Source organism: Oncorhynchus mykiss, chromosome 11 (assembly GCF_057628025.1).
Source record: "Oncorhynchus mykiss isolate SJ-2025 chromosome 11, ASM5762802v1, whole genome shotgun sequence".
Taxonomy (NCBI): Eukaryota; Metazoa; Chordata; class Actinopteri; order Salmoniformes; family Salmonidae; genus Oncorhynchus; species Oncorhynchus mykiss.
Genome location: NC_143032.1, coordinates 62613603 through 62637627, shown reverse-complemented (window position 1 = coordinate 62637627; position 24025 = coordinate 62613603). Strand labels below are relative to the sequence as shown.

The following is a 24025-nucleotide window of genomic DNA, read 5'->3' as shown; positions in this document are numbered from 1 at the left end:
ATTCTCCACTGGGCATGCAATATCAAGTGCGCATTTAGGCTGGTCTTTAGCGTGGTCTCAAATTAAATTATCAGTAACCCATAGGCTACGAAGTGCGTGCTATGAGAAGCACAGAACAGAAGTTATATTTCTAAGATAGCTGCTGGGATGTTGATCAAAAACTTTTTTGTCTGCTGCTTAACCAATTGTTGTGCTGTGTAGGGCTACGGTGGCAGTTCAGGAGGAGAGTCAAAGGTTTCTTTCAAAAATAATTGTTGATTAGGTCTAGCCCAAAATAATGCATTGTCCTGCGTGCGGACGAGCCTATAGCCTATGTTCTGTTCAATTTGAGAAGGAGAGCGCGAAGATGAGGAGGAACGGAGGACAAATTTGATAGCTTGCTACTACTATAAATGAAATTACTAAAAACAATAGGGCTTCTTGCCCATTATGTATTTATTGAAGTTATTGGCCTAACAATAAACCAGATTCGAGTAATTTACATTGTGGTGCTGAAATGTGAAGAAGCAGCTGGGGCAAAAATCAATCGAAATGGACAGCTCATGGTGCTGAAAGTAGGCAAAATCAAGTAGACATAATTAATTTCAATGTCTTTATTTTAAATAGCCTACCTCTGTGTCAGTGAAGAGTTGTTAAGTTCAAACCAAGACTCAAATTGAGGAGGGATGAGAGGGTATGCCACAGGTCTATATTTTAATAAAGAAAATGGTAAAAAGCACAGGCCTAGTTTAACATTTTGAAGAAAATTAAACGGATCCGATTTTATAAAGTGATCTATAACAGCGCTTTATGCTGTAAAATAAGTGACTCAGACGCATATGGGGATATCATTGTTTCGTTTCTTTGACATTCAGAGGCTGACTTTGCTTGGGAAGTAATCTAATTATGTCACTACCAATTAGCCTAATTAAGCTATTGACTTTATGTACAATAGAATATGTTTCAACCCAGACAGCTTTTAGGGAAACACTTGCCATGGACATTGTTTGTATTATTATCAACAACAAAAAATTCAGGCGTTCAAATAAAATGTTATTTGTCACATACACATGGTTAACAGATGTTAATGCGAGTGTAGCGAAATGCTTGTGCTTCTAGTTCCGACAATGCAGTAATATCTAACAAGTAATCTAACAAATTCACAACAACTACCGTATACACACAAATGTAAGGGATGAATAAGAATATGTACATATAAATATATGGATGAGCGATGGCCGTGCGGCATAGGCAAGATGCAGTAGATGGTATAGAGCAGTATATACATATGATATGAGTGATGTAGGATATAAACATTATTAAAGTGTAGTTATTTAAAGTGACTAATGATAGGGAGGGTTTTGGTAAAATATATTTTGCTTAAGGGAGGGCCATCTATTTTCATTTCAGAGAGGTCAGATTTCTCTACATGAAACACTTATTATTAATAATGTTCACTACCTCACACGGGGGACTTTTAATTTGAGCATTTCAGAAATTCCGTGAACCGGAAGTACTTTTTTTAGTGTTGCTGACGAGACGCAGCTTGCATAAATTAGTATTTGGAGATTATTTGAAAATATTTCATATTTAGTTTGACTTTGGATGCGAAACTTAGTCGATGGTGGTGCCAATACAATGCTTAAGTGTTATGGTTTACATAACTCCATCAACAGTCGTCAATCTGGTGCTTTTCGTTAATGGAAAGCACTCTTACCTAATTTAGTGGAGTTAACGTTAGTTACCTGGAAAGTTAGTTATCCAGTTAGCTAACTAGCTAGCTAAATGTGACAGTATGCTAACGTTATCTGAAGATGATAGCTAGCTAAAAGACAGAAGCTAGCTAACTAGGTATGGCGTGTATATTTTGACCATAGCGTTAGCCAGTAACTAAGGCTAGCCTAGCTAGAAGGAATTATCAGATACTAACTAACGGTAGCTAGCTGGGACTTTTTGTAGTTTTACTAGTTAACTAAATTGTTTTCCTCTGTGGATTTGGTCTACGGCCGAGAGAATGGAGGATACCGATGATGACGTGCCTCTCATCCTGACCTGGGATGATGCGAACAGCGGTCTGTTGAGTGAGGAGACAGAGAGGGGAGACGAGAGTAAGTTTTTGTTGACATCCCCATTTTACTGCGTAGGTAGCTAGCAAGGATAGCTGACCCATCTAGCTTGATAACAAGAGTGGCTGCAGCCAATGACGTTGAAATTGCATTTAACACAGCCTCTTCATAATGGGTATCATACTTTTTAGGTTTTGTCTTTGATCGGTTTGTAATTTTTGTGGAGTCATCATAATGATGCTCATTAGCTAACTTGCGTACTTTTCCGTTAGGCCATCTAATTCTATTCTATTCTTTCTAATGTATTGCATAGATCAGATTAGGCCTGCAGAAAAAACGTGAGTTTATTGTCTTGGTGACCTGCCCAGTTTGGGGCTTGTTTATTGACATTGATAACTCAACTATCAGGATGACTCAATAAGTGTTTACAAATGTCCTGAACTTTCTGAACTTCAAGGACTTTTTATTACTTCATTATTCTTTGTTTACTGGTCTAGTAGTTTATGATGAGTAGGTTATGAGTGAATTAGGTACTATGAAAGTCTGTTTTTAAATTACTCAAACTAGAAAGAACAGCTTTTAGGAATTCATGTTAAGATTTTCTGCATTTCTGTAAATGGTGCAATAAAAAAAACAGGCTATATAATCTGTTCAAGAGATGTATCAATTGATCACGTGATACTTTTTCTTATGACCACACCAAACAACTTCTGCAAAGAACCACTGCCAAATGAATCTAATGTGGAAAAATGAATGAACAAAGGAGTACAGAAACAAATGTATCTTCTACTTTAACAGGCACTGTAGTTGAAGATAAGAGGGTGTAACCCTTCCATAAAGACTCACCAGAGGGGCAGCTCCTCTGCAGGCTGACGATAGGGTTTGGCTGAGGGGGGTTTTGTTGTTAGCGGGTATGGTATTTGGGGAGCGCTGGCTCACTGCTCTTTCGCTTTAAATTAAAAGAAAGAGGTCTCCCCATAACCCAGAGATCACGTGTGTGTCGTGTGTCTCCACTTCAGTAATCCTGTAGCCTTTGTACCTCTCACACACTGCAAACTGCCTCTCACATACATGCTGGAAACTGCAGCCTCAGCAGAGAAGCAGATACCTCTGTGAGTGGCCCCCTGCGCCACGCTGCCCCCCCCCCCCCCCCCCCCGAAGCACACGCAGGGCAGTGTGTGTCTTTCTAAGCCCCCCTGGCCCTCTCTCTCTGTGTGTGTGTGTGTGTGTGTGTGCTCTCGGTTTCCCCTCCTTTGGAAGTGGACAGGAAAAGTACGGGTGTTTTTCCAGGATATCTGGAGCGGGCAGAGCAGTGACTTCCCTGAGGCTTGGGAGAAGAAGGGGAGGCAAAGATTGTTCCACAGGTGGTGGAGAGCAGGACACAGCAAAAGGAAGGCCTGCTCTAAAAAACACAGCCTGGAGCAGACCTTCACTCAGGTTCTGGCTCACGACAGGACATGATTCAGCTGCTGACTTTGTTCTTGTGATTTAGGCCGCTTGGAGGAGCCACCATGGAGGAAAGAGGATTTCTGTAGTATTTTCCTGTTAGCCTGGAGGACTGACCAGGACTGCCCTGTGTGTGTTTGTATGGGCCTGGGGATCCATAGGCAGGCACGGGGCCTGACCTTAGTGAGTTGTTGACAGGAGCTCCAACATTTTATTTTGTCTGAAAAACAAATGAGTGGCTGGGACTTTACCCACAGACACAGTGCTGTCAGGACAACAGCATATTCTAGGCCACTTCAGAGGCCTGAGAGAACAGGATTATCACTAAACTGGAGTCTGATCTCTACACAGCAGCAGACTGAGCTCAGAACACGCTAATGTCAGAGCACCAGCAGAGGCCTCCATGTGCAGGATCCGGCTGACTGATTGACTGGCACTCAGATCCAGTGATCACAGATGTCTGTCTGTAATTCCTAAGGAGATTTTATTTTTACTGCTTGATTTTATGAGGAACTTTTGAAAATCTGTTTATAGATAAGTCTTTTAATGGTCAGTGGTGAACTGGATGTATATTATCTTTATCAAGTATGACTTAGTTGGATTAAAATATGAGTTGGGTTGATTTAAGGATTATATCTATCATGGTGTCAGAGACTGAAGTCATATTGTAAGTACTTAGGGTAAGTTGAAGACCATAGCTTAGTTTCCCCTCAGCCTGCTAAGGCTCCATACAGCCAGACCAGACATCACACTGATCTAACTAGGATGTTCTTCATTCTCAGTCTGTTGTCTCTCACCATCAGGAGGTGACCTCACTTCCTGTCTAGAACTTGAAGGACATGCAGTAGCATGTTAGCCCCTGAGTGTCCTTGGAGGTGTGTGAACGCTGGACCTGTGGACTGTGAATGACACACACACACGTTCAAACACACATACCTGAACAAACACTCACAGTCCTGGACCACTGGAGGCCATTAGAGCCATGGAGTGTTCGTCCGTGCTGGTGGAGACTGCTGGTATCCATGACAACAGTGTAGAGTTGACCCTGGAGGAGAGTCCAGCCCTCATCTCCTCATTCTGCAACGAGCTAGACTGCATGGGTGGGTGTGTGTGTGTCTGTGTACACATTTCACTATACTTGTGAGTACCAGAAACCCTCACAAGAATACTAAACCAACTCAAATTCAGTGAAGTGAGGACATTTTGCCAGTTCCCACTTGGCTATTCTAGGTTAGCGTTAGGGAAAATAGGATTTTCAATGGGAATCAATTCTTAGTCCCCGAAAAGTATGTGTGGGGGGAATATGTTGTGAAAATGCAGTACAGTGAGCGAAACCACTAAATGACTGTCAGGTTTTGGAGGCTCTTTACAAATTTGTATTAATGTTGTTTTTTTCTACTATGTAGATGGAGGAGGGGGGTATGACATCGTGAATAACCAGGTGATACCAACACCGGGGCCACCACCAAACTACAGATCACACAATGCCTCACTTCAACAAAGCTGGGAGATGAACTACCAGGAAGCAGCGATCTATCTACAGGTACCCCCCCACGCACACACATGGTAGTTACTTGGTATTTACTTACATTTTGATAGTAATGATTAGCTACGTTATAATATTACGGCGTAGTTATACACGCACCGGACAGTTTATTAGATACACACATCTTGTACCAGGAACCCCCTTTGCCTCCAGAACAGCCTAAATTCTTTTGGGCATAATATGTACAGTACCAGTCAAAATTTGGACACACCTACTCATTCTAGCGTTTTTCATTATTTGTACTATTTTCTACGTTGTAGAATAATAGTGAAGACATCAAAACTATTAAATAACACATGGAATCATATAGTAACCAAAAAAGTGTTAAACAAATTAAAATATATTTTAGAACTTTGAAAGTTTCTTCAAGTGCAGTTGCAAAAACCATCAAGCGCTATGATGAAACTCGCTCTCATGAGGACCGCCGCAGGAAAGGAAAACCCAGAGATGCTTGTGCTGCAGAGGATAAGTTAATTACAGATACCAGCCTCAAATTGCATCCCAAATAAATGTTTCAGAGAGCAAATAACAGAAACATCAACTGTTTAGAGGAGACTGCATGAATCAAGCCTTCATGGTCGAAATGCTGAAAAGAAACCACTACTAAAGGACACCAATAAGAAGAGGTGACTTTCTTGGGCCAAGAAACACGAGCAATGGACATTAGACCGGTGGAAATCTGTCCTTTGGTCTGATGAGTTCGCAGAGTGAAGGAAAAGCAGCCAACTGTAACGATGTGCACTGATAAACGATGTGCACACAATAAATAAACACAACATAATACAAAAATAAGAAACACGAACAACGAACAGAAACAATAACGCCTGGGGAAAGAACCAAAGGGAGTGACATATATTTGGTGAGGGTAATCAGGGAAGTGATGGAGTCCAGGTGAGTCTGACGCACAGGTGCACGTAACGATGGTGACAGGTGTGCTCCATAACGAGCAGCCTGGTGACCTAGAGGCAGGAGAGGGAGCACACGTGACACCAACAAGTGCTCAGCATATGTGGGAACTCCTTCAAGACTGTTGGAAAAGCATTCAAGGAGAAGCTGGTTGAGAGAATGCCAAGAGTGTGCAAAACTCTCAAGGCAAAGGGTGGCTACTTTGAAGAATCTCAAATATAAAATGTATTTAGATTTGTTTAACACTTTTTTTTTGGTTACTACATGAATCCATGTGTTATTTCATAGTTTTGATGTAGAAAATAGTACAAATAAAGAAAAACCCTTGAATGAGTAGGTGTGTCCAAAAGTTTGACTGGTACTGTACATGTAGGTAGAGGTAAAGTGACTATGCATGGATGATAAACAGAGTAGCAGCAGTGTAAAAATGGGGGTGGGGGAGAAATGCAAATAGTTCGGGTAGCCATTTGATTAGCTGTTCAGGAGTCTTGGGGGTTGAAGCTGTTAAGAAGCCTTTTGGACCTAGACTTGGCACTCCAGAACTGCTTGCCGTGCGGAAGCAGAGAGAACATTCTATGACTAGGGTGGCTGGAGTCTTTGTCAATTGTTTGGGGCCTTCCTCTGACACTGCCTTGTATAGAGGTCCTGGAGGGCAGGAAGCTTTGCCCCAGTGATGTACTGGGCCGTACGCACTACCCTCTGTAGTGCCTTGGGTCTTAGGCTGAGCAGTTGCCATACCAGGCGGTGATGCAACCAGGATGCTCTCGAAGGTGCAGCTGTATAACGTTTTGAGGACCCATGCCAAATCCTTTCAGTCTCCTGAGGGGGAATAGGTGTTGTCGTGCTTTCTTCACAACTGTCTTGGTGTGTTTGGACCATGATCGTTTGTTTAAGTTTGCCGACGAGACAACAGCCTGATCACCAATAACGATGAGACAGCCTATAGGGAGGAGGTCAGAGACCTGGCAGTGTGGTACCACGATAACAACCTCTCCCTCAATGGGATCGAGCCCAAGGAGATTATTGTGGACTACAGGAAAAGGAGGACTGAGGGCTGTAGTGGAGCAGGTTGAGAGCTTCAAGTTCCTTGGTGTCCACATCATTAAGGATGGTGTTGGAGTTGTGCTTAGTCATGCAGTCATGGGTGAACAGGGAGACAGGAGGGGACTGAGCACGCAGCCCTGAGGGACCCCGTGTTGAGGATCAACGTGGCAGATCTGTTGTTACCTACCCTTACCACCTGGGGGCGGCCTGTCAGGAAGTCCAGGATCCAGTTGCAGAGGGAGGTGTTTCGTCCCAGGGTCCTTAGCTTAGTGATGAGCTTTGAGGGCACTATGTTGTTGAACGCTGAGCTCTAGTCAAGGAATAGCATTCTCACGTAAGTGTTCTTTTTGTCCAGGTGGGAAAGTGTAGTGTGGAGTGCAAAAGAGATTGCATCATCTCTGGATCTATTGAGGCGGTATGCAAAATGGAGTTGGTCTAGGGTTTCTGGGATAATGGTGTTGATGTGAACCATGACCAGCCTTTCAATGACCAGTGATCCATTTTTGTACCTAATCAACTGGCCAGTGATTTGTCCATAACCTCTAACTACACCTGGCTATCAGCGGAGCCTTGACTGGCAGCGAAATAGTTCATTCAGCCTCATTTACTGCCTTTTAAAAAAACATAGCTGATATGGCTGATTTGCTTAAAACAAATGTGGTTTGTAATGACAATTGTGATGTACAAACTATGGTATAAGGGGACAACAAGCGGATAAATAGACCAAATTATTAGGGTGGGGCTCATGGACTACTAACATCTTACTACACAACATACACTTAGTATTACTTTCTTAGCTACAGTATACTTATCTCCCTGGCATATTACATCATTTATGCAGCAGCATACAATACATTTTGGACTCACCTTGTTGTGCTGTGCTCACTTGAACAGGAAGGTGGCGCCGCAGTCTTTTTCATGGGCAAATTTTGTCATCAAAGTCTGTCATTCTCTGGATTTATGGTGCAGCAGGACCTCCGCCTTTGTGCAAGGAGGAGCAGGAGGAGCAGTGCCAGAGCCCTGCAAAATGACGTCCAGCAGGCCACAAATGTGCATGTGTCTGCTCAAACAGTCAGAAACAGACTCCATGAGGGTGGTATGAGGGCCCGACGCCACAGGTGGGGTTGTGCTTACAGCCCAACACCGTGCAGGACGTTTGGCATTTGCCAGAGAACACCAAGATTGGCAAATTCGCCACTGGCGCCCTGTGCTCTTCACAGATGTGGGTGTGGGGTGGCATTTCTTTGGGGGGCCGCACAGCCCTCCATGTGATCGCCAGAGGTAGCCTGACTGCCATTAGGTACCGAGATGAGATCCTCAGACCCCTTGTGAGACCATATGCTGGTGCGGTTGGCCCTGGGTTCCTCCTAATGCAAGACAATGCTAGACCTCATGTGGCTGGAGTGTGTCAGCAGTTCCTGCAAGAGGAAGGCATTGATGCTATGGACTGGCCCGCCCGTTCCCCAGACCTGAATCCAATTGAGCACATCTGGGACATCATGTCTCGCTCCATCCACCAACGCCACATTGCACCACAGACTGTCCAAGAGTTGGCGGATGCTTTAGTCCAGGTCTGGGAGGAGATCCCTCAGGAGACCATCCGCCACCTCATCAGGAGCATGCCCAGGCGTTGTAGGGAGGTCATACAGGCATGTGGAGGCCACACACACACTACTGAGCCTCATTTTGACTTGTTTTAAGGACATTACATCAAAGTTGGATCAGCCTGTAGTGTGGTTTTCCACTTTCATTTTGAGTGTGACTCCAAATCCAGACCTCCATGGGTTGATACATTTGATTTCAATTGATAATATTTGTGTGATTTTGTTGTCAGCACTATGTAAAGAAAAAAGTATTTAATAAGAATATTTCATTCATTCAGATCTAGGGTGTTATTTTAGTGTTCCCTTTATTTTTTTGAGCATTGTTATTATATATATATATATATATAACATTTATTTGCAAACTGATATAATGCCAAAATAACATGCAAAACAGGCAAATATTTTTATTTTGTATTTATTGCAAACAATGTGGGGCTAAAAACAGGTGTAACTCTGCCCCACCTGCCCTACACTGCCTCTAACTACCTTAGAGGCAGTGTAGGGCAGTTGGCTGACTGTAAGAAAGCCTAGCTATGAGGGACTAATCAGCATCATGTGACAGATAGATCATATGAGTTTAAGTGCTAATCGTTGTACCTTTTTTTTGGTAGCTACAGGTATAGCTCAGGTGAATGGTAGAGAGCTGTAGAACAAATGTATAATATTTTCACACTTGTGTTATCAAACAAAATTCAGATGTACATTTGTGTGTGTGTGTGTGTTGTCAATAGGAAGGAGAGAACAATGATAAGTTCTTTACACACCCTCGGAACCCCAAGGCGCTGGCAGCGTACCTATTTGCTCACAACCACCTGTTCTACATGATGGAGCTGCTAACAGGAGTCCTGCTGATGGTCCTGTCACTCTGTGAGGCTCCCGCTGTACCATCACTACGCCTGGATGTTTACGTGCGTACACACATACTACCACTGACACATGTCTACATCATTCCGGAGCTGCTGGGTTAGAGGTTAACTTCTTATGGTATAGGGGACGCTTGCGTCTCACTTAGAAAAAAAGACAGGGAAAATGCAGCGCGGCAAAATCAAACATTCATTAAATCACACATGTAAGATACTCAATTAAAGCTACACTCGTTGTGAATCCAGCCAACATGTCAGATTTTAAAGAAGCTATTATCTGATGATAGCACAATGTCAATAAAGAGGGTAGCATACAGTGCCTTGCGAAAGTATTCGGCCCCCTTGAACTTTGCGAACTTTTGCCACATTTCAGGCTTCAAACATAAAGATATAAAACTGTATTTTTTTGTGAAGAATCAACAACAAGTGGGACACAATCATGAAGTGGAACGACATTTATTGGATATTTCAAACTTTTTTAACAAATCAAAAACTGAAAAATTGGGAGTGCAAAATTATTCAGCCCCCTTAAGTTAATACTTAATAGTTAATACTTTGTAGCGGCACCTTTTGCTGCGATTACAGCTGTAAGTCGCTTGGGGTATGTCTCTATCAGTTTTGCACATCGAGAGACTGACATTTTTTCCCATTCCTCCTTGCAAAACAGCTCGAGCTCAGTGAGGTTGGATGGAGAGCATTTGTGAACAGCAGTTTTCAGTTCTTTCCACAGATTCTCGATTGGATTCAGGTCTGGACTTTGACTTGGCCATTCTAACACCTGGATATGTTTATTTTTGAACCATTCCATTGTAGATTTTGCTTTATGTTTTGGATCATTGTCTTGTTGGAAGACAAATCTCCGTCCCAGTCTCAGGTCTTTTGCAGACTCCATCAGGTTTTCTTCCAGAATGGTCCTGTATTTGGCTCCATCCATCTTCCCATCAATTTTAACCATCTTCCCTGTCCCTGCTGAAGAAAAGCAGGCCCAAACCATGATGCTGCCACCACCATGTTTGACAGTGGGCATGGTGTGTTCAGGGTGATGAGCTGTGTTGCTTTTACGCCAAACATAACGTTTTGCATTGTTGCCAAAAAGTTCAATTTTGGTTTCATCTAACTAGAGCACCTTCTTCCACATGTTTGGTGTGTCTCCCAGGTGGCTTGTGGCAAACTTTAAACAACACGTTTTATGGATATCTTTAAGAAATTGCTTTCTTTTTGCCACTCTTCCATAAAGGCCAGATTTGTGCAATATACGACTGATTGTTGTCCTATGGACAGAGTCTCCCACCTCAGCTGTAGATCTCTGCAGTTCATCCAGAGTGATCATGGGCCTCTTGGCTGCATCTCTGATCAGTCTTCTCCTTGTATGAGCTGAAAGTTTAGAGGGACGGCCAGGTCTTGGTAGATTTGCAGTGGTCTGATACTCCTTCCATTTCAATATTATCGCTTGCACAGTGCTCCTTGGGATGTTTAAAGCTTGGGAAATCTTTTTGTATCCAAATCCGGCTTTAAACTTCTTCACAACAGTATCTCGGACCTGCCTGGTGTGTTCCTTGTTCTTCATGATGCTCTCTGCGCTTTTGACGGACCTCTGAGACTATCACAGTGCAGGTGCATTTATACGGAGACTTGATTACACACAGGTGGATTGTATTTATCATCATTAGTCATTTAGGTCAACATTGGATCATTCAGAGATCCTCACTGAACTTCTGGAGAGAGTTTGCTGCACTGAAAGTAAAGGGGCTGAATAATTTTGCACGCCCAATTTTTCAGTTTTTGATTTGTTAAAAAAGTTTGAAATATCCAATAAATGTCGTTCCACTTCATGATTGTGTCCCACTTGTTGTTGATTCTTCACAAAAAAATACAGTTTTATATCTTTATGTTTGAAGCCTGAAATGTGGCAAAAGGTCGCAAAGTTCAAGGGGGGCGAATACTTTCGCAAGGCACTGTATTTCAAACCTGCAGGCGCTACACAAAATGCTGAAATAAAATATAAAACATGCATTACCTTTGACGAGCTTCTTTTGTTGGCACTCCAATATGTCCCATAAACATCACAATTGGTCCTTTTTTTCCAATTAATTCCATCTATATATACCCAAAATGTCCATTAATAAAGCGCGTTTGATCCAGATAAAAACAGCTTACAAAAGACAACGTCACTACAAAACATTTCAAAAGTTGCCTATAAACTTTGCCAACATATTTCAAACTACTTTTGTAATACAACTTGTTATTTTTAAACGTTAATAATCGATCAAATTGTAGTCGGGGCAATCTGTATTCAATACAGCAAGTAAACAAACCATGCTCCTTTTTACGTCTTGCGCAACTCTCAATAGTGTAACGTTGTTCCAGGATGTGCTTCTTCTTCGTTGCACAAATTAATAACTTCAACCAAATTCCAAAGACTGGTGACATCCAGTGGAAGTGGTAGGAACTGAAAAAATGGTTCCTATCAAATATCCCTTGGCAAAGACAACTGAGGGAGCAGTCAGATGCAAAACAAATTAAACAATTCTGAACAGTTAGTCCTCAGGGTTTTGCCTGCTACATAAGTTCTGTTATACTCAGACATGATTCAAACCATTTTAGAAACTTCAGTGTTTTCTATCCACATCTACTAATAATATGCATATCTTATATTCCTGGCATGAGTAGCAGGAAGTTGAAATTGGGCACGCTATTTATCCAAAAGTGAAAATGCTGCCCCCTATACCTTAAAAGGTTAAAGGTTGTATTTTGTTTCTATAGGTCCATGCCACTCTGGAGTTACTGGCTCTGGTTATGGTGGCGTTTGAACTGTGTATGAAGCTGCGCTGGCTCGGCTTCCACACATTCATCAGACACAAGAGGACCATGGTGAAGGTACATAACTATCTGCATAGAAGTGAAACTCCAGTCCCAAAAATTGGAGCATCCCAAACGTATCGTATAGATTACAAATAAGAATGGTCCCAGAACAGTGCCCTGAGGGACCCCTTGTGAGTAAAAAAAGGTCACAAGAGTGACAAACTCTCGCCTATCAGTTGGTTTTAAAAAATGTGTAGTTCGACCATTTTAAATGTCTGACACCTGGTATGTCCTGTGTGTAGACTTGTGTGCTGCTGCTCCAGTTTGTGGAGGCCATAGTGGTTCTGATCCGGCAGACATCGCACCTGCGTGTGACCAGAGCTCTCAGACCCATATTCCTGGTGGATTGCAGATACTGTGGTGCCGTGCGAAGGTATACACACACACATTGTTTTTTATTAAGTCACTGAGAAATGTTGTTTGCAAAGCGTGAATAACTGTTGTGTGTTGTCATCCTCTTGTCCAATCAGAAACCTGCGTCAAATTTTCCAGTCCCTTCCCCCTTTTATAGACATCCTGCTGCTGCTCCTCTTCTTCATGGTCATCTTTGCCATCCTGGGTGAGACAAACACACACCATTTTGGATGTTCTTCAAGGTTGAAAAATACATTTGATCCTAGATGAAAATCCTTGATGAGTCTCCAAAAACAGTGGACAATTGAACAGTGGAAATTAAATTATTTATATAAACAACCTCAAAATGAATAAAATCCATTCTCTTCTATTGTGCTTGTGTGAGTATGGCTCTGTTCTCTCTCTCTACAGGCTTCTGTCTGTTCTCCCCTAATACTTCTGATCCGGTGAGTGATAATGACATTAGCTGTATGTTGTGCCTCTGTAGAAGACCGCTAGTCTTGTGCTAGCTGGAGTGGTCTATCTTATACTGGTCTCATACTGTTTTGTCTGGTGTTCTCTCTCCTCAGTACTTCAACACTCTGGAGAACAGCATCGTGAGTCTTTTTGTGCTCGTGACCACCGCAAAGTAAGGCTCCGATACCACACACACCAACTCCTGCTTTACACATCAGTCTGTATAATAGTCTGATGTTTCATACTCTGACTGTTTTGATTGTATTACTCTCTAAAGACAGTATATTGCCTGATGCAGTGTTTCTGATGCATTTATTTAGCTGTGGCGCTGCGCCACGGCAAAACAATTGCCGCCACTGCAAAAAATAACAGTTTAACATTATAGTATTTCTACCAAAAACTTTCAGTAAAGTTTTATGTGCATTTGCTTTTCCTCAGTAAATAGATCTGTCTGGGTACAACACCATTCTAAAGGTTATTTAGCTGTTTGCTTTGGGCCACTGTGACTGCTAAACCTGCCTGCGTGCGAAACGCAGTGTACCGTCCTCCAAACAGCACGCTAGTCACTGGAGAGACCTGTGGCTCGAAACACAGTGCACCGTCCTCCAAACAGCACGCTAGTCACTGGAGAGACCTGCGGCTCAAAACACAGGTCACTTGAATCACTTCAGAGTGCACCGCCTTCAGTCGGAGAGAGAGCGCGCCATATTAGGAACTCCGTCATCCTCAGATCTCACCCCTCACTTACTCAAGTCTCACCCCTCCTCAAGCCTCACCCTCCCCTAGTCAAATATCGGTGTCAAGTACCAGTGGCGTATCGCAGTTTTGCGAGGTCAGAGCAAAAAACAACAACCAATCAAAACTTCTTGCAATTTGACACATGTGGCATAGAGAAAAAAATCATGTTATTCTACCATGAGGCTGAGAGAAAGTTTCATTTCCAGCTAATTTCATTGACATTGACATGTTCATATGCTATCTGGGTCCCCAACCAAAAATAAATACACTGGACTGCAGCTCCAGTTGTCAGAAAAGGGAGAGAGTAGGGCAGGTAGCGCACTGTCTAATTAAAATTGTTATTCATTTTGGAATACAATGCCCCCCCACTGCTACTAACACTGGCCTGATGATATTGTATTACCAAAAACAATACACTATGAATATATGCAGTAACTGCTTCTCCAATAGAAATCCCCAATCACACTTGTAGGCAATGTCATGGTGACGTTAGCTAGCATAGCTCATGCACAGAAACAAGTCAATGGGTCTTACGGTCGTGCCGCGTCGAACTGCACATTTGCAGGCCGTTAAATGAAAGGCACTCCTTCGATATAAAGTTGTTTTTGACAAAAATAAAAATGCTTCAGTTCGTCACTTTCACAAGGTTGTAGTAATGACAGGTTCAGCTACTTAAAAAAGTGTCTCATCTGTTTAGCCTTTTAGAATTAGGTAAAATTAACAAGTAAGGACACTTTTTTTTCACTTCTCCCATTAACTTGCCAAATCCCGGTCTCGTCTGTCGAGCCTGCTTCACGGCGTGTTTCACGGAAGTATTGCGATGTTGCGCCTCTGGGTTTGAAATCCCCATGGTATTACTCCCAAGACAGAATGGTGCCTGTTGAGATTGTATTATTCTCTCAAGACAGCATAGTGCCTGAGGAGGTTGTAATTCCTCTCACAAGACAGCATAGTGCCTGAGGAGGTTGTTTTACTGGGGTGGCAGGGTAGCCTAGTGGTTAGAGTATTGGTAACCGGAAGGTTGCAAGTTCAAATCCCCGAGCTGACAAGGTACAAATCTGTCGTTCTGCCCCTGAACAGGCAGTTAACCCACTGTTCCTAGACCGTCATTGAAAATAGGAATTTGTTCTTAACTCACTTGCCTAGTTAAATAAAGGTAAAATAAAATGTTAAAAAAAATAATAACTCTCTCAAGACAGCATAGTGCCTGAGGAGGTTCTTTTGCTCTCAAGACAATATAGAGCCTTATGAGACTTCTGGTGTGTCCTGTTTCCTCTAGCTTCCCAGATGTGATGATGCCAGCTTACTCTCGCAACCGCTGGTCCTGTGTCTTCTTCATTGTCTACCTCTCCATAGAACTTTACTTCATCATGAACTTGGTATACACACACAGACACACAATATGTTGTTTCCCACCTGTGCACCCTATGGCCATGGTATAACACTGTGTGTGTTGCAGCTCCTGGCGGTGGTGTTCGATACGTTTAACGGTGTTGAGAAGATGAAGTTTAAATCTCTGCTGCTTCACAAACGCTCTGCTATCGACCATGCCTTCCAACTTCTGGTCAGCAGACAGGTACACTCACACACACATGTTTAGCCCCCACCTAAAGTAAGCTGTTGTAACTTATGTATAACTGTTGCATTTCGTGTGTGTTGTCTCCCCAGAGGCCAATGGGTGTGTCTCTGAAGCAGTTCGATGGTCTGATGCGTTTCTACAGACCTCGTATGTCATCCAGAGACCGCTTCCTCACATACAAGGCCCTCAACACTGCAGGAGCACCCATGCTCAGGTAACACACATACACTCATGCAAACACACACATACTGTAAGTGTTGTTGTTTTAAAGAAGTCTTTGTGATGTTCTGTTGCAGCCTGGATGACTTTTATAAGTTCTATGAAGTCATCGGTCTCAAATGGAAGGTAAGCCTAACACACTGTCGTGACGTGATTACTATTTATCTTATCAACTAACTGTTTAAATGTTACTCAAATGTAACAATTAACTCATTATAAATTTGGGGCACCACGGGAAGAGTTACCACCTGATTTAAACTCAAAAGATATATAGATATCTCTTACATCAATAACAGTCACTTATTAATCATTACCTCATATCAGTCTCGTTCTGAATGTCATAGATGTCCAACATTTTCTGATTAAATCAATTGGGGTAGAACTGAATCATTTATTTACTAAATAAATAATAACACAGAATACACATACACACTTACATGAGATAAAAGTCCCTAGTGGACTGACAAGATATGATGGCTTGTTACACATATGGAGAGGGAGGGGTAGGTAAAGAGAGGGAGAGACAACACTTGGATACACTGGAACCTACGCTCAAAGGAATAGTAATAGTTTGCACATGAACCACCGCTCATTCGGATAAGAAATGCAATGTATATATTTACACGTAGATGTCTTTCTCTGTCCTCTCTGTTGAAACCAATCGATCCGTCTATGGGGTGTGGCTTGATGTAAGGCTTTGGTTGTCCACCAGAGGTCAAATGTCCTTAGATGTAGAGTTTCTCTGATAGTGAAGTGTTTGTTAGAATAGATACTTCAGTAGCACCAATGGTTGTCTGAGATGGGATTCTTCCTTCCCACCTCATGTCTTTAGTCAAAGTTCTAGGACCACTTTTACATGCACAGCTGCAGAATGTGAATGTTTCTGGTCTCGTAGTGGGGGGTTATCTTCTCACTTCGTGTTGGTTTTCAGAGTTTCCAACCATTTCAATGTGTGGACCATGGTGTCACGTCTTTTGGCCTCACCATTTTCAGCCTTGTAGCCACCGCTCCACACTGTCTAGTCTGAATGTAAATTTTATCCTCAGGCTTTTATTCTCAGGTAAAAAGGGGGTGCTCCATCACGCCGACACAATGTCTGTGCTCACATGGGCGTGGTTACTGACTAGGTAAAAGTTATGAAAAACAATTATCTAATTTAGAAGACTAAAATCACATTTATAACTTAACCAAAATACTCTCATACTTAATCATATGTTTTATACAACATCTAGATGTAAACTTGACAAATAGAATGTGTACCCTTTCCGAGTTAGTTATTTCATTATACCATCCTTAATGACATTGCAAAATAATAAACATTATGACATGATTATTCTTTAGATCCCCACTGACCATTCTTAACATTCCTATCTTATAAATATTGTTCCCATTTTCACTTTTTGGACAAAAAGGTTTTGGCGGCCAAAGTCTCTCTACACAAAGCAAATTTTTTCCCCAATACTGCAGGGCAGGAAAGATCATTTTGCGGCATACAATATATGACCGGGTGTTAATAAGGTTTCAAAACCGGCACCTCTCCCCCTGGCTATCTGTCAGCCCTATTCCAAGCTGATCTGGAACCTTTGATCCTCACCCAGGAGAGAGTCATGACAGCACACACACACACACACACAACTAGCCCATTTCTCTGTGTGGATACCTGTACCTGTATACACACCTCTCTGTGGCGTTTGTGTGTGTGATTGTACTCTGTAGGCACGGCGGAGCGGGGAACACTGGTTTGATGATCTTCCACACACTACTTTTCTTATCTTCAAAGGTGATTCTTACTTTTTCCCTTCTATCTTCCATCCAGCCATCTAATGCTGTGTTCCTCTTATCTGGGGTGACTCAGACTGACTGACCTCCTTCTGTTTATGTTTCTAACAGGCATCAACCTGCTGGTCAAGTCTAAAGCCTTCCAGTATACCATGTGTAAGTGGACATCCATTATTAGTAGTTTATAGTTCTATTATCTGTGTTGTCATCCTATGACAAATCTTACTCTAGGACAGCCTAACTCTCCTCTCTCTCCTCTCTAGATGTGGTGGTGGCCGTTAACGGAGTGTGGATCTTAGTAGAGACCTACATGTTGAATAGTAAGAGTCTTAGTAGAGACCTACATGTTGAATAGTAAGAGTCTTAGTAGAGACCTACATGTTGATTAGTAAGAGTCTTAGTAGGGACCTACATGTTGAATAGTAACTAAACCTATTCCAAAACTATAAAGTACATTTAATGCAGATTCTCTATTGAGCATGCTTTTTAGTTCAGGACTAGACTCAATCTGTAAGGTTGTTTCTGATCTCTGTCCTGGCCCCTCCCCCTGCAGGTGGATTCTCCTGGTCCAGAATGGTTCCCTGGAGCTACATCGTCTTCCTCACGAGTAAGAACACTCTCTCTCTCACACACACACAGAGCCACCTCCTCTTTGTCACTAGTGAGAACACACATTTGTACTCTCCCTCTCTCTCTTTCTCAATCTCTAGTCTATGGGGTGGAGGTGTTGTTGAAGTTAACAGGTTTGGGGCCGTTGGCCTACTTCAGCTCTGGCTGGAACCTGTGAGTACCGACCATTAAACCCTAACACCTTACCCTCAACCATTAGCATGTCCACTGTGATTATCTAGTAGCCTAGTAGCCATCAGTGTCTGTGTTCGCCTCACCAGGTTTGACTTCTCTGTGACTGTGTTTGCCTTTCTGGGCTTGATTACTCTGGCCTTCGACATGGAGCCCTTCTACTTCATTGTGGTGCTCAGACCGCTGCAGCTACTCAGGTGGGTTACTATGACAACACAAATCTATGTTTTCAGGGGTATTTTGTTAGGTACATGTTATATGTAGATTTTATAAATATTGTATTGATCATCACGTGTAAGTGTGTGCACTCCGCTTGTAAGTGTGTGTGTTTTCTCACTCAGGTTGTTTAAGATAAAGCAGCGGTATCGCAATGTGTTGGACACCATGTTTGAACTCTTCCCAAGGATGGCAAGGTAACACCTTCAGTTCCTGACCTCTGAACCATAACCCACTATATTTACATACAAGGCAGGTATGAGACTTTTAATAAGAACCTTTGTGTGTGTGTGTGTTCTCAGTCTGGGGCTGACACTGATTATCTTCTACTACTCCTTTGCCATCGTGGGGATGGAGTTCTTCGCTGATGTAGTTTACCCTAACTGCTGCAAGTGAGTCACACACACACTCCTCATACACACAGTTTCCTCACACACTCCACACACCAACCGGTAAGTCTACCCTGACACGTTGTTCGAGGCAGAGCCTACCACAGACTATGAATTCTACAAGGATATTGGAGCTCTAGTAATATGACTACAAGATGGCTATCTTGGTTCACATGGGTTTCAGTTACGTTATTTCTCTCTCACTCTCCTCTCTCTCACTCCTCTCTCTACTCTCTCTCACTCCTCTCTCTCTCTACTCTTTCTCTCTCTCTACTCTTTCTCTCTCACTCCTCTCTCCCTCACTCCTCTCTCCCTCACTCCTCTCTCTCCTCTTTCTCTCTCACTCCCCTCTCTCACTCCTCTCTCTCGACTCTATTTCTCTCTCGCTCACTCACTCCTCTCTCTACTCTATTTCTCTCTCGCTCACTCACTCCTCTCTATACTCTATTTCTCGCTCACTCACTCCTCTCTACTCTATTTCTCTCTCGCTCCTCTCTCTCTACTCTGTCTCGCTCTCGCTCACTCCTCTCTCTCTCACTCCTCTCTCTCTCTCACTCCTCTCTCTCTCTCTCACTCCTCTCTCTCGCTCTACTCTATTTCTCTCTCATACCCCCCCCCCCTATCAGTACCAGTACAGTAGCAGATTCCTACAGGCAGATCAATGTAACCATAGGCAACAGGACGGTGCTGGACGAGGGCTACTACTATCTCAACAACTTCAACAATATCCTCAGCAGCTTTGGTAAACACATGCACACACAGTAGTCGATACTAGGCAGTTCCCTGTTTATATATATATATATATACTGAACAAAAATATAAACACAACATGCAACAATTTCAAAGATTTTACTGAGTTACAGTTCATACATGGAAACCCAATTTGAAATAAATTCATTAGGCCCTAATCTATGGATTTCACATGACTGGGCAGGGCTGCAGCCATAGATGGGCCTTGAAGGGCATACGCCCACCCACTTGGTAGCCAGCCCCAGCCAATCAGAATAATGTTTTCCCCACAAAGGGGCTTTATTACAGACAGAAATACTCCTCAGATCCCCCCCACTCCCGTCAAGACGATCCCGCATGTGAAGAAGCCGGATGTAGAGGTCCTGGGCTGGAGTGGTTACATGTGGTCTGTGGATGGGAGGCCGGTTGGACGTACTGCCAAATTCTCTAATACGAGTTTGTAGAGAAATTAACAATTTCTCTGGCAACAACTCTGGTGAACTTTTCTGCAGTCAGCTTGCCAATTGCACGCTCCCTCAACTTGAGACATCCATGGCATTGTGTTGTGTGACAAACTGCACATTTTAGAGAGGCCTTTTATTGTCCCCAGCACAAGGTGCACCTGTGTAATCAGCTTCTTGATATTCCACACCTGTCAGGTCGATGGATCATCTTGGCAAAAAATAAATGCTCACTAACAGGAATGTAAACAAATGTGTGCACAAAATCTAAGCTAATTAAGCTTTTTGTGCAGGTTTTTTTTCAGCTCATGATACATGGGACCAACACTTTACATGTTGTGTTTTATATTTTTGTTCAGTGTAATAAAGTGCTAGGGATTGATTTGGAATTCAGGATCTCTCTCCATCTCTTCTCTGCAGTGACTCTGTTTGAGCTGACTGTGGTAAACAACTGGTACATCACCATGGTAATACTCTGTTCGTCCTTACAATGAATGCTGCCTATCTGATTAAACTTCTGCTGCTGCCTGACTGTCAAGCTTGTCCAGCGTTGTGATTGGTTGCTGAGGTTGATTGACAGCTGCTGTCCCCTACCCTACAGGAAGGAGTGACATCCATGACCACTCACTGGAGCCGCCTCTACTTCATGACCTTCTACATCGTCACCATGGTAAGACCGGTTTTGTCTGTGTGTGCACGTACACTACCGTTCAAGAGTTTGGGGTCACTTAGAAATGTCCTTGTTTTTGAAAGATAAGCAAAAAATAACAAAAAAGAACAATTTAAAATAACATCAAATTAATTAGGAATACAGTGTAGACATTGTTAATGTTGTAAATGACTATTGTAGCTGGAAACGGCTGATTTTTAATGGAATATCTACATAGGCGTACAGAGGCCCATTATCAGCAACCATCATTCCTGTGTTTCAATGGCACGTTGTGTTAGCTAATCCAAGTTGATCATTTTAAAAGGCTAATTGATCATAGGAAAACCCTTTTGCAATTATGTTAGCACAGCTGAAACTGTTGTCCTGGTTAAAGAAGCAAGACAACTGTCCCTCTTTAGACTAGTTGAGTATCTGGAGCATCAGCATTTGTGGGTTCGATTACAGGCTCAAAATGGCCAGAAACGAATAACTTTTTTCTGATACTCGTCAATTTATTCTTGTTCTCAGAAATGAAGGCTATTCCATGTGAGAAATTGCCAAGAAACTGAAGATCTTGTACAGCGCTGTGTACTACTCCCTTCACAGAACAGCACAAACTGTCTCTAACCAGAATAGAAAGAGGAGTGGGAGGCCCCGGTGCACAACTGAGCAAGAGGACAAGTAGATTAGAGTGTCTAGTTAGAGAAACAGACGCCTCAAGTCCTCAACTGGCAGCTTCATTAAATAGTACCGGCAAACACCAGTCTCAAATTCAACAGTGAAGAGGCAACTCCGGGATACTTGTTTTTGTGTGTGCAAGCGTGTGTAATAATTTCCCTCTGTCCTCTCTAGGTGGTGATGACCATCATCGTTGCCTTCATCCTGGATGCGTTTGTGTTCCGTATGAACTACAGCCGGAAGAACAAAGAACCACTATTAGATCCTGAGGGTAAGTCTGTGTGTGCGCGAGTGAACGGTCAAAGTAAGATGAGAACGGTGTAGTGCTTGAGATGTGTGTGTGTTGTAGATGAGAATGGTATAGGGTTTGAAATGTGTGTGTAAAGATGTGTTGTAGATGAGAACGGTATAGGGTTTGAAATGTGTGTGTGTGTGTGTGTGTGTGTGTAAAGATGGTGTGTTTGTGTGGTGTAGATGAGAACGGTATAGTGTTTAAAATGTGTGTGTAAAGATGGTGTGTTTGTTTGTGTAGATGAGAACGGTATAGTGTTTGAGGCAGAGGTGAGTCGTGACGAGGCGTTGGCCACTCTGGAGCTTTATAAGAAGACGTGTCCAGGACTCTCCTCACTTAACTCTCTACAGGGAGTACTGCTGGCCATGGACCGCAGTGGGGTGAGAACACACAGACCTACACTCACAAATACACGCACACAAACCCCGTCCTACACTCTTACAAATATAGACACGTGTGTGTGTGTGTGTGTGTGTGTGTAGAGCTCGTCTCTGGTGTATCTGGGTCGGAGGTCGCGGACCAAGAGTGACCTCAGCATGAAGATGTACGAGGAGGAGATTCAGGTGAGTCACATTGCCATGACAACCAGAACCCTGCACACTGCTCCATCTTAGATGTCACTTTAAATGAGACTTGATCTAGCTGAAGACAGGATGTTGATCTTCCCTCACTGTCTAACCAATGTGATTACACAAATGACTATATTTCTGACTTGTCAGCTGTGACACTTTTTTTGTGTGTGTGTGTGTAGGAGTGGTATGCTGAGTACTCCAGAGAGAATTTACCCCAGTCAGACAGAAGCCTAGTGGAGAGAGAGCTGGACATCCCTCCTCCCTGCCCTGAACGAGAATCCTAACCCCAGCTCAACTCACAAGGACTACTTAGCACCAACTAATACTCACTGTTTCTCTCTTTCAAACACACCTCTTTGACTTCAGTCATCATGCCACAGAGCACGCTGAACTAAATGTTTTCCACAATGACAATACAGAGACACACTCAACACTCCATCTCTTCCCTCCCTCCACCCATCCTGAGGGATTGTACTCTGGCATCCTGTTGGACAGTCGGGATGTGGACAGATGTGATGTCACTGGACTACAGCCTGGATCCCAGCAGTGATTTGTGTTGATATAAATCATGTTGTTTTCTCTCTGACTGGATCGCAGTGTTCAAACAGGTTTAAGAGCTTTATCTAACCCCAACCCTTACAGGACTTAGTCTGCTGATGCATGGATAGGAGAAGCAGAGCATCGATGGATGGCTTAGAGGTCAGGGTTTTTAAGTGTTAGGGTTAGGCCCTCTAGCTGTGAGACGGAGCTGATGTTCAGGACCTGAATACGATGAGACACTAGGATGGACTTGGGATTTCACAGTACTCTAATTTTTTTTTCTTCTACTGCACGGAGAGGACACATCTGGACAGGGAACGGACACACACCATAGAGATAAATAGAGGACTCTAGTGCCCAAAAGCCTGGTGTAGCCTGGGCAATGCCATTGAGGACTTTAACCATTTTGAAGTAGTCAATTGGGTGGGACTTTCTATGGCTTAAGGAAGGAACAAATCATTCTATCCAGGTCATCAGGAAGGATCAGCCAATGAATTATACTCGTACCCAGACATTCCATAACTGCATGTGGCAGTAAATCACTAACCTTGGCTTTATACCTGTTCAAACACTCCAGGTGGCAGTAAATCACTAACCTTGGCTTTATACCTGTTCAAACACTGCAGGTGGCAGTAAATCACTAACCTTGGCTTTATACCTGTTCAAACACTGCAGGTGGCAGTAAATCACTAACCTTGGCTTTATACCTGTTCAAACACTGCAGGTGGCAGTAAATCACTAACCTTGGCTTTATACCTGTTCAAACACTGCAGGTGGCAGTAAATCACTAACCTTGGCTTTATACCTGTTCAAACACTCCAGGTGGCAGTATGCCAAGTTTGTAGAAGTAGTAAAATAAGAAAATGGAGAATACCTCAATGGTGCTGCCAATGCTCTGATGCCGTAATGGGACAGATACAATGTTACATCCATCTCTATGAGATGAACACTGCTGCATGTAGATACACACTCTACAGCCTATTTTGTAGCCACTCCCCCTCCTGTGTTCATTTGTCATCGGACTGTCCTGGCATCAAGACACGCCCAGCCCGACTGCCAGTAGTAATCTCAGCCCCCTCAAGCCACTACACACACCCCTCAAACCCCTGCACCTGTCCAGTAACCTACAGCTATATCTCCTAACCAGTGTTTCAACAAACCTAAGACAGTACTTTACTTTTATAACTTGTCAGTGTATTAAATTAGGAATAATTTAAATGTTTCACTTTGTCAAGTGTATTTGCATAGCTACCTTAA

At 42.9% G+C, this 24025-nt stretch overlaps 1 protein-coding gene and 1 long non-coding RNA gene across 10 annotated transcripts; one reads left to right on the top strand and one right to left on the bottom strand.

Annotated features, from left to right (window-relative positions):
- The first annotated feature begins 1363 nt into the window (after positions 1 to 1363).
- tpcn1 (two pore segment channel 1) lies at positions 1364 to 24005 on the top strand. Of its 9 annotated transcripts, none has more exons than XR_016484636.1 (28): positions 1364 to 2087; positions 4295 to 4591; positions 4898 to 5034; positions 9323 to 9499; positions 12218 to 12331; positions 12559 to 12689; positions 12787 to 12875; positions 13082 to 13116; positions 13240 to 13298; positions 15144 to 15243; positions 15324 to 15440; positions 15533 to 15657; positions 15740 to 15788; positions 17379 to 17442; positions 17553 to 17597; positions 17705 to 17761; positions 17995 to 18048; positions 18152 to 18224; positions 18332 to 18439; positions 18584 to 18655; positions 18761 to 18850; positions 19474 to 19589; positions 20458 to 20504; positions 20639 to 20707; positions 21215 to 21635; positions 21897 to 22036; positions 22139 to 22219; positions 22408 to 24005. XR_016484636.1 is itself a non-coding variant. In XM_036935974.2 (28 exons), exons 2-28 carry the CDS (start codon positions 4474 to 4476, stop codon positions 22510 to 22512), a joined length of 2469 nt encoding a protein of 822 aa, XP_036791869.1. In that variant the 5' UTR covers positions 1364 to 2087; positions 4295 to 4473; the 3' UTR covers positions 22513 to 24005. The 9 variants fall into 9 exon arrangements, 3 of the variants coding, with proteins under 3 accessions (XP_036791869.1, XP_090046949.1, XP_036791870.1); XR_016484635.1 differs by having other exon boundaries at positions 21539 to 21635; positions 21762 to 22036; positions 22408 to 23040; XM_036935974.2 differs by having other exon boundaries at positions 21539 to 21635.
- On the bottom strand, positions 12695 to 14866 carry LOC149979659 (uncharacterized). Its single transcript, XR_016484642.1, has 2 exons — positions 13761 to 14866; positions 12695 to 13702 (listed from the first exon to the last, which is right to left on the bottom strand). It is a non-coding gene; the product is annotated as an uncharacterized LOC149979659 (long non-coding RNA).
- Positions 24006 to 24025: the final 20 nt, after the last annotated feature.

Coding starts and splice junctions, on each gene's coding strand:
- tpcn1 (XM_036935974.2), top strand. CDS start 4,474: ATGGAGTGTTCGTCCGTGCTGGTGGAGACTGCTGGTATCCATGACAAC. Junction 15,244..15,323: donor TTTACTTCATCATGAACTTG/GTATACACACAC, acceptor TGTGTGTTGCAG/CTCCTGGCGGTGGTGTTCGA. Junction 18,851..19,473: donor GTTTACCCTAACTGCTGCAA/GTGAGTCACACA, acceptor CCCCCCTATCAG/TACCAGTACAGTAGCAGATT.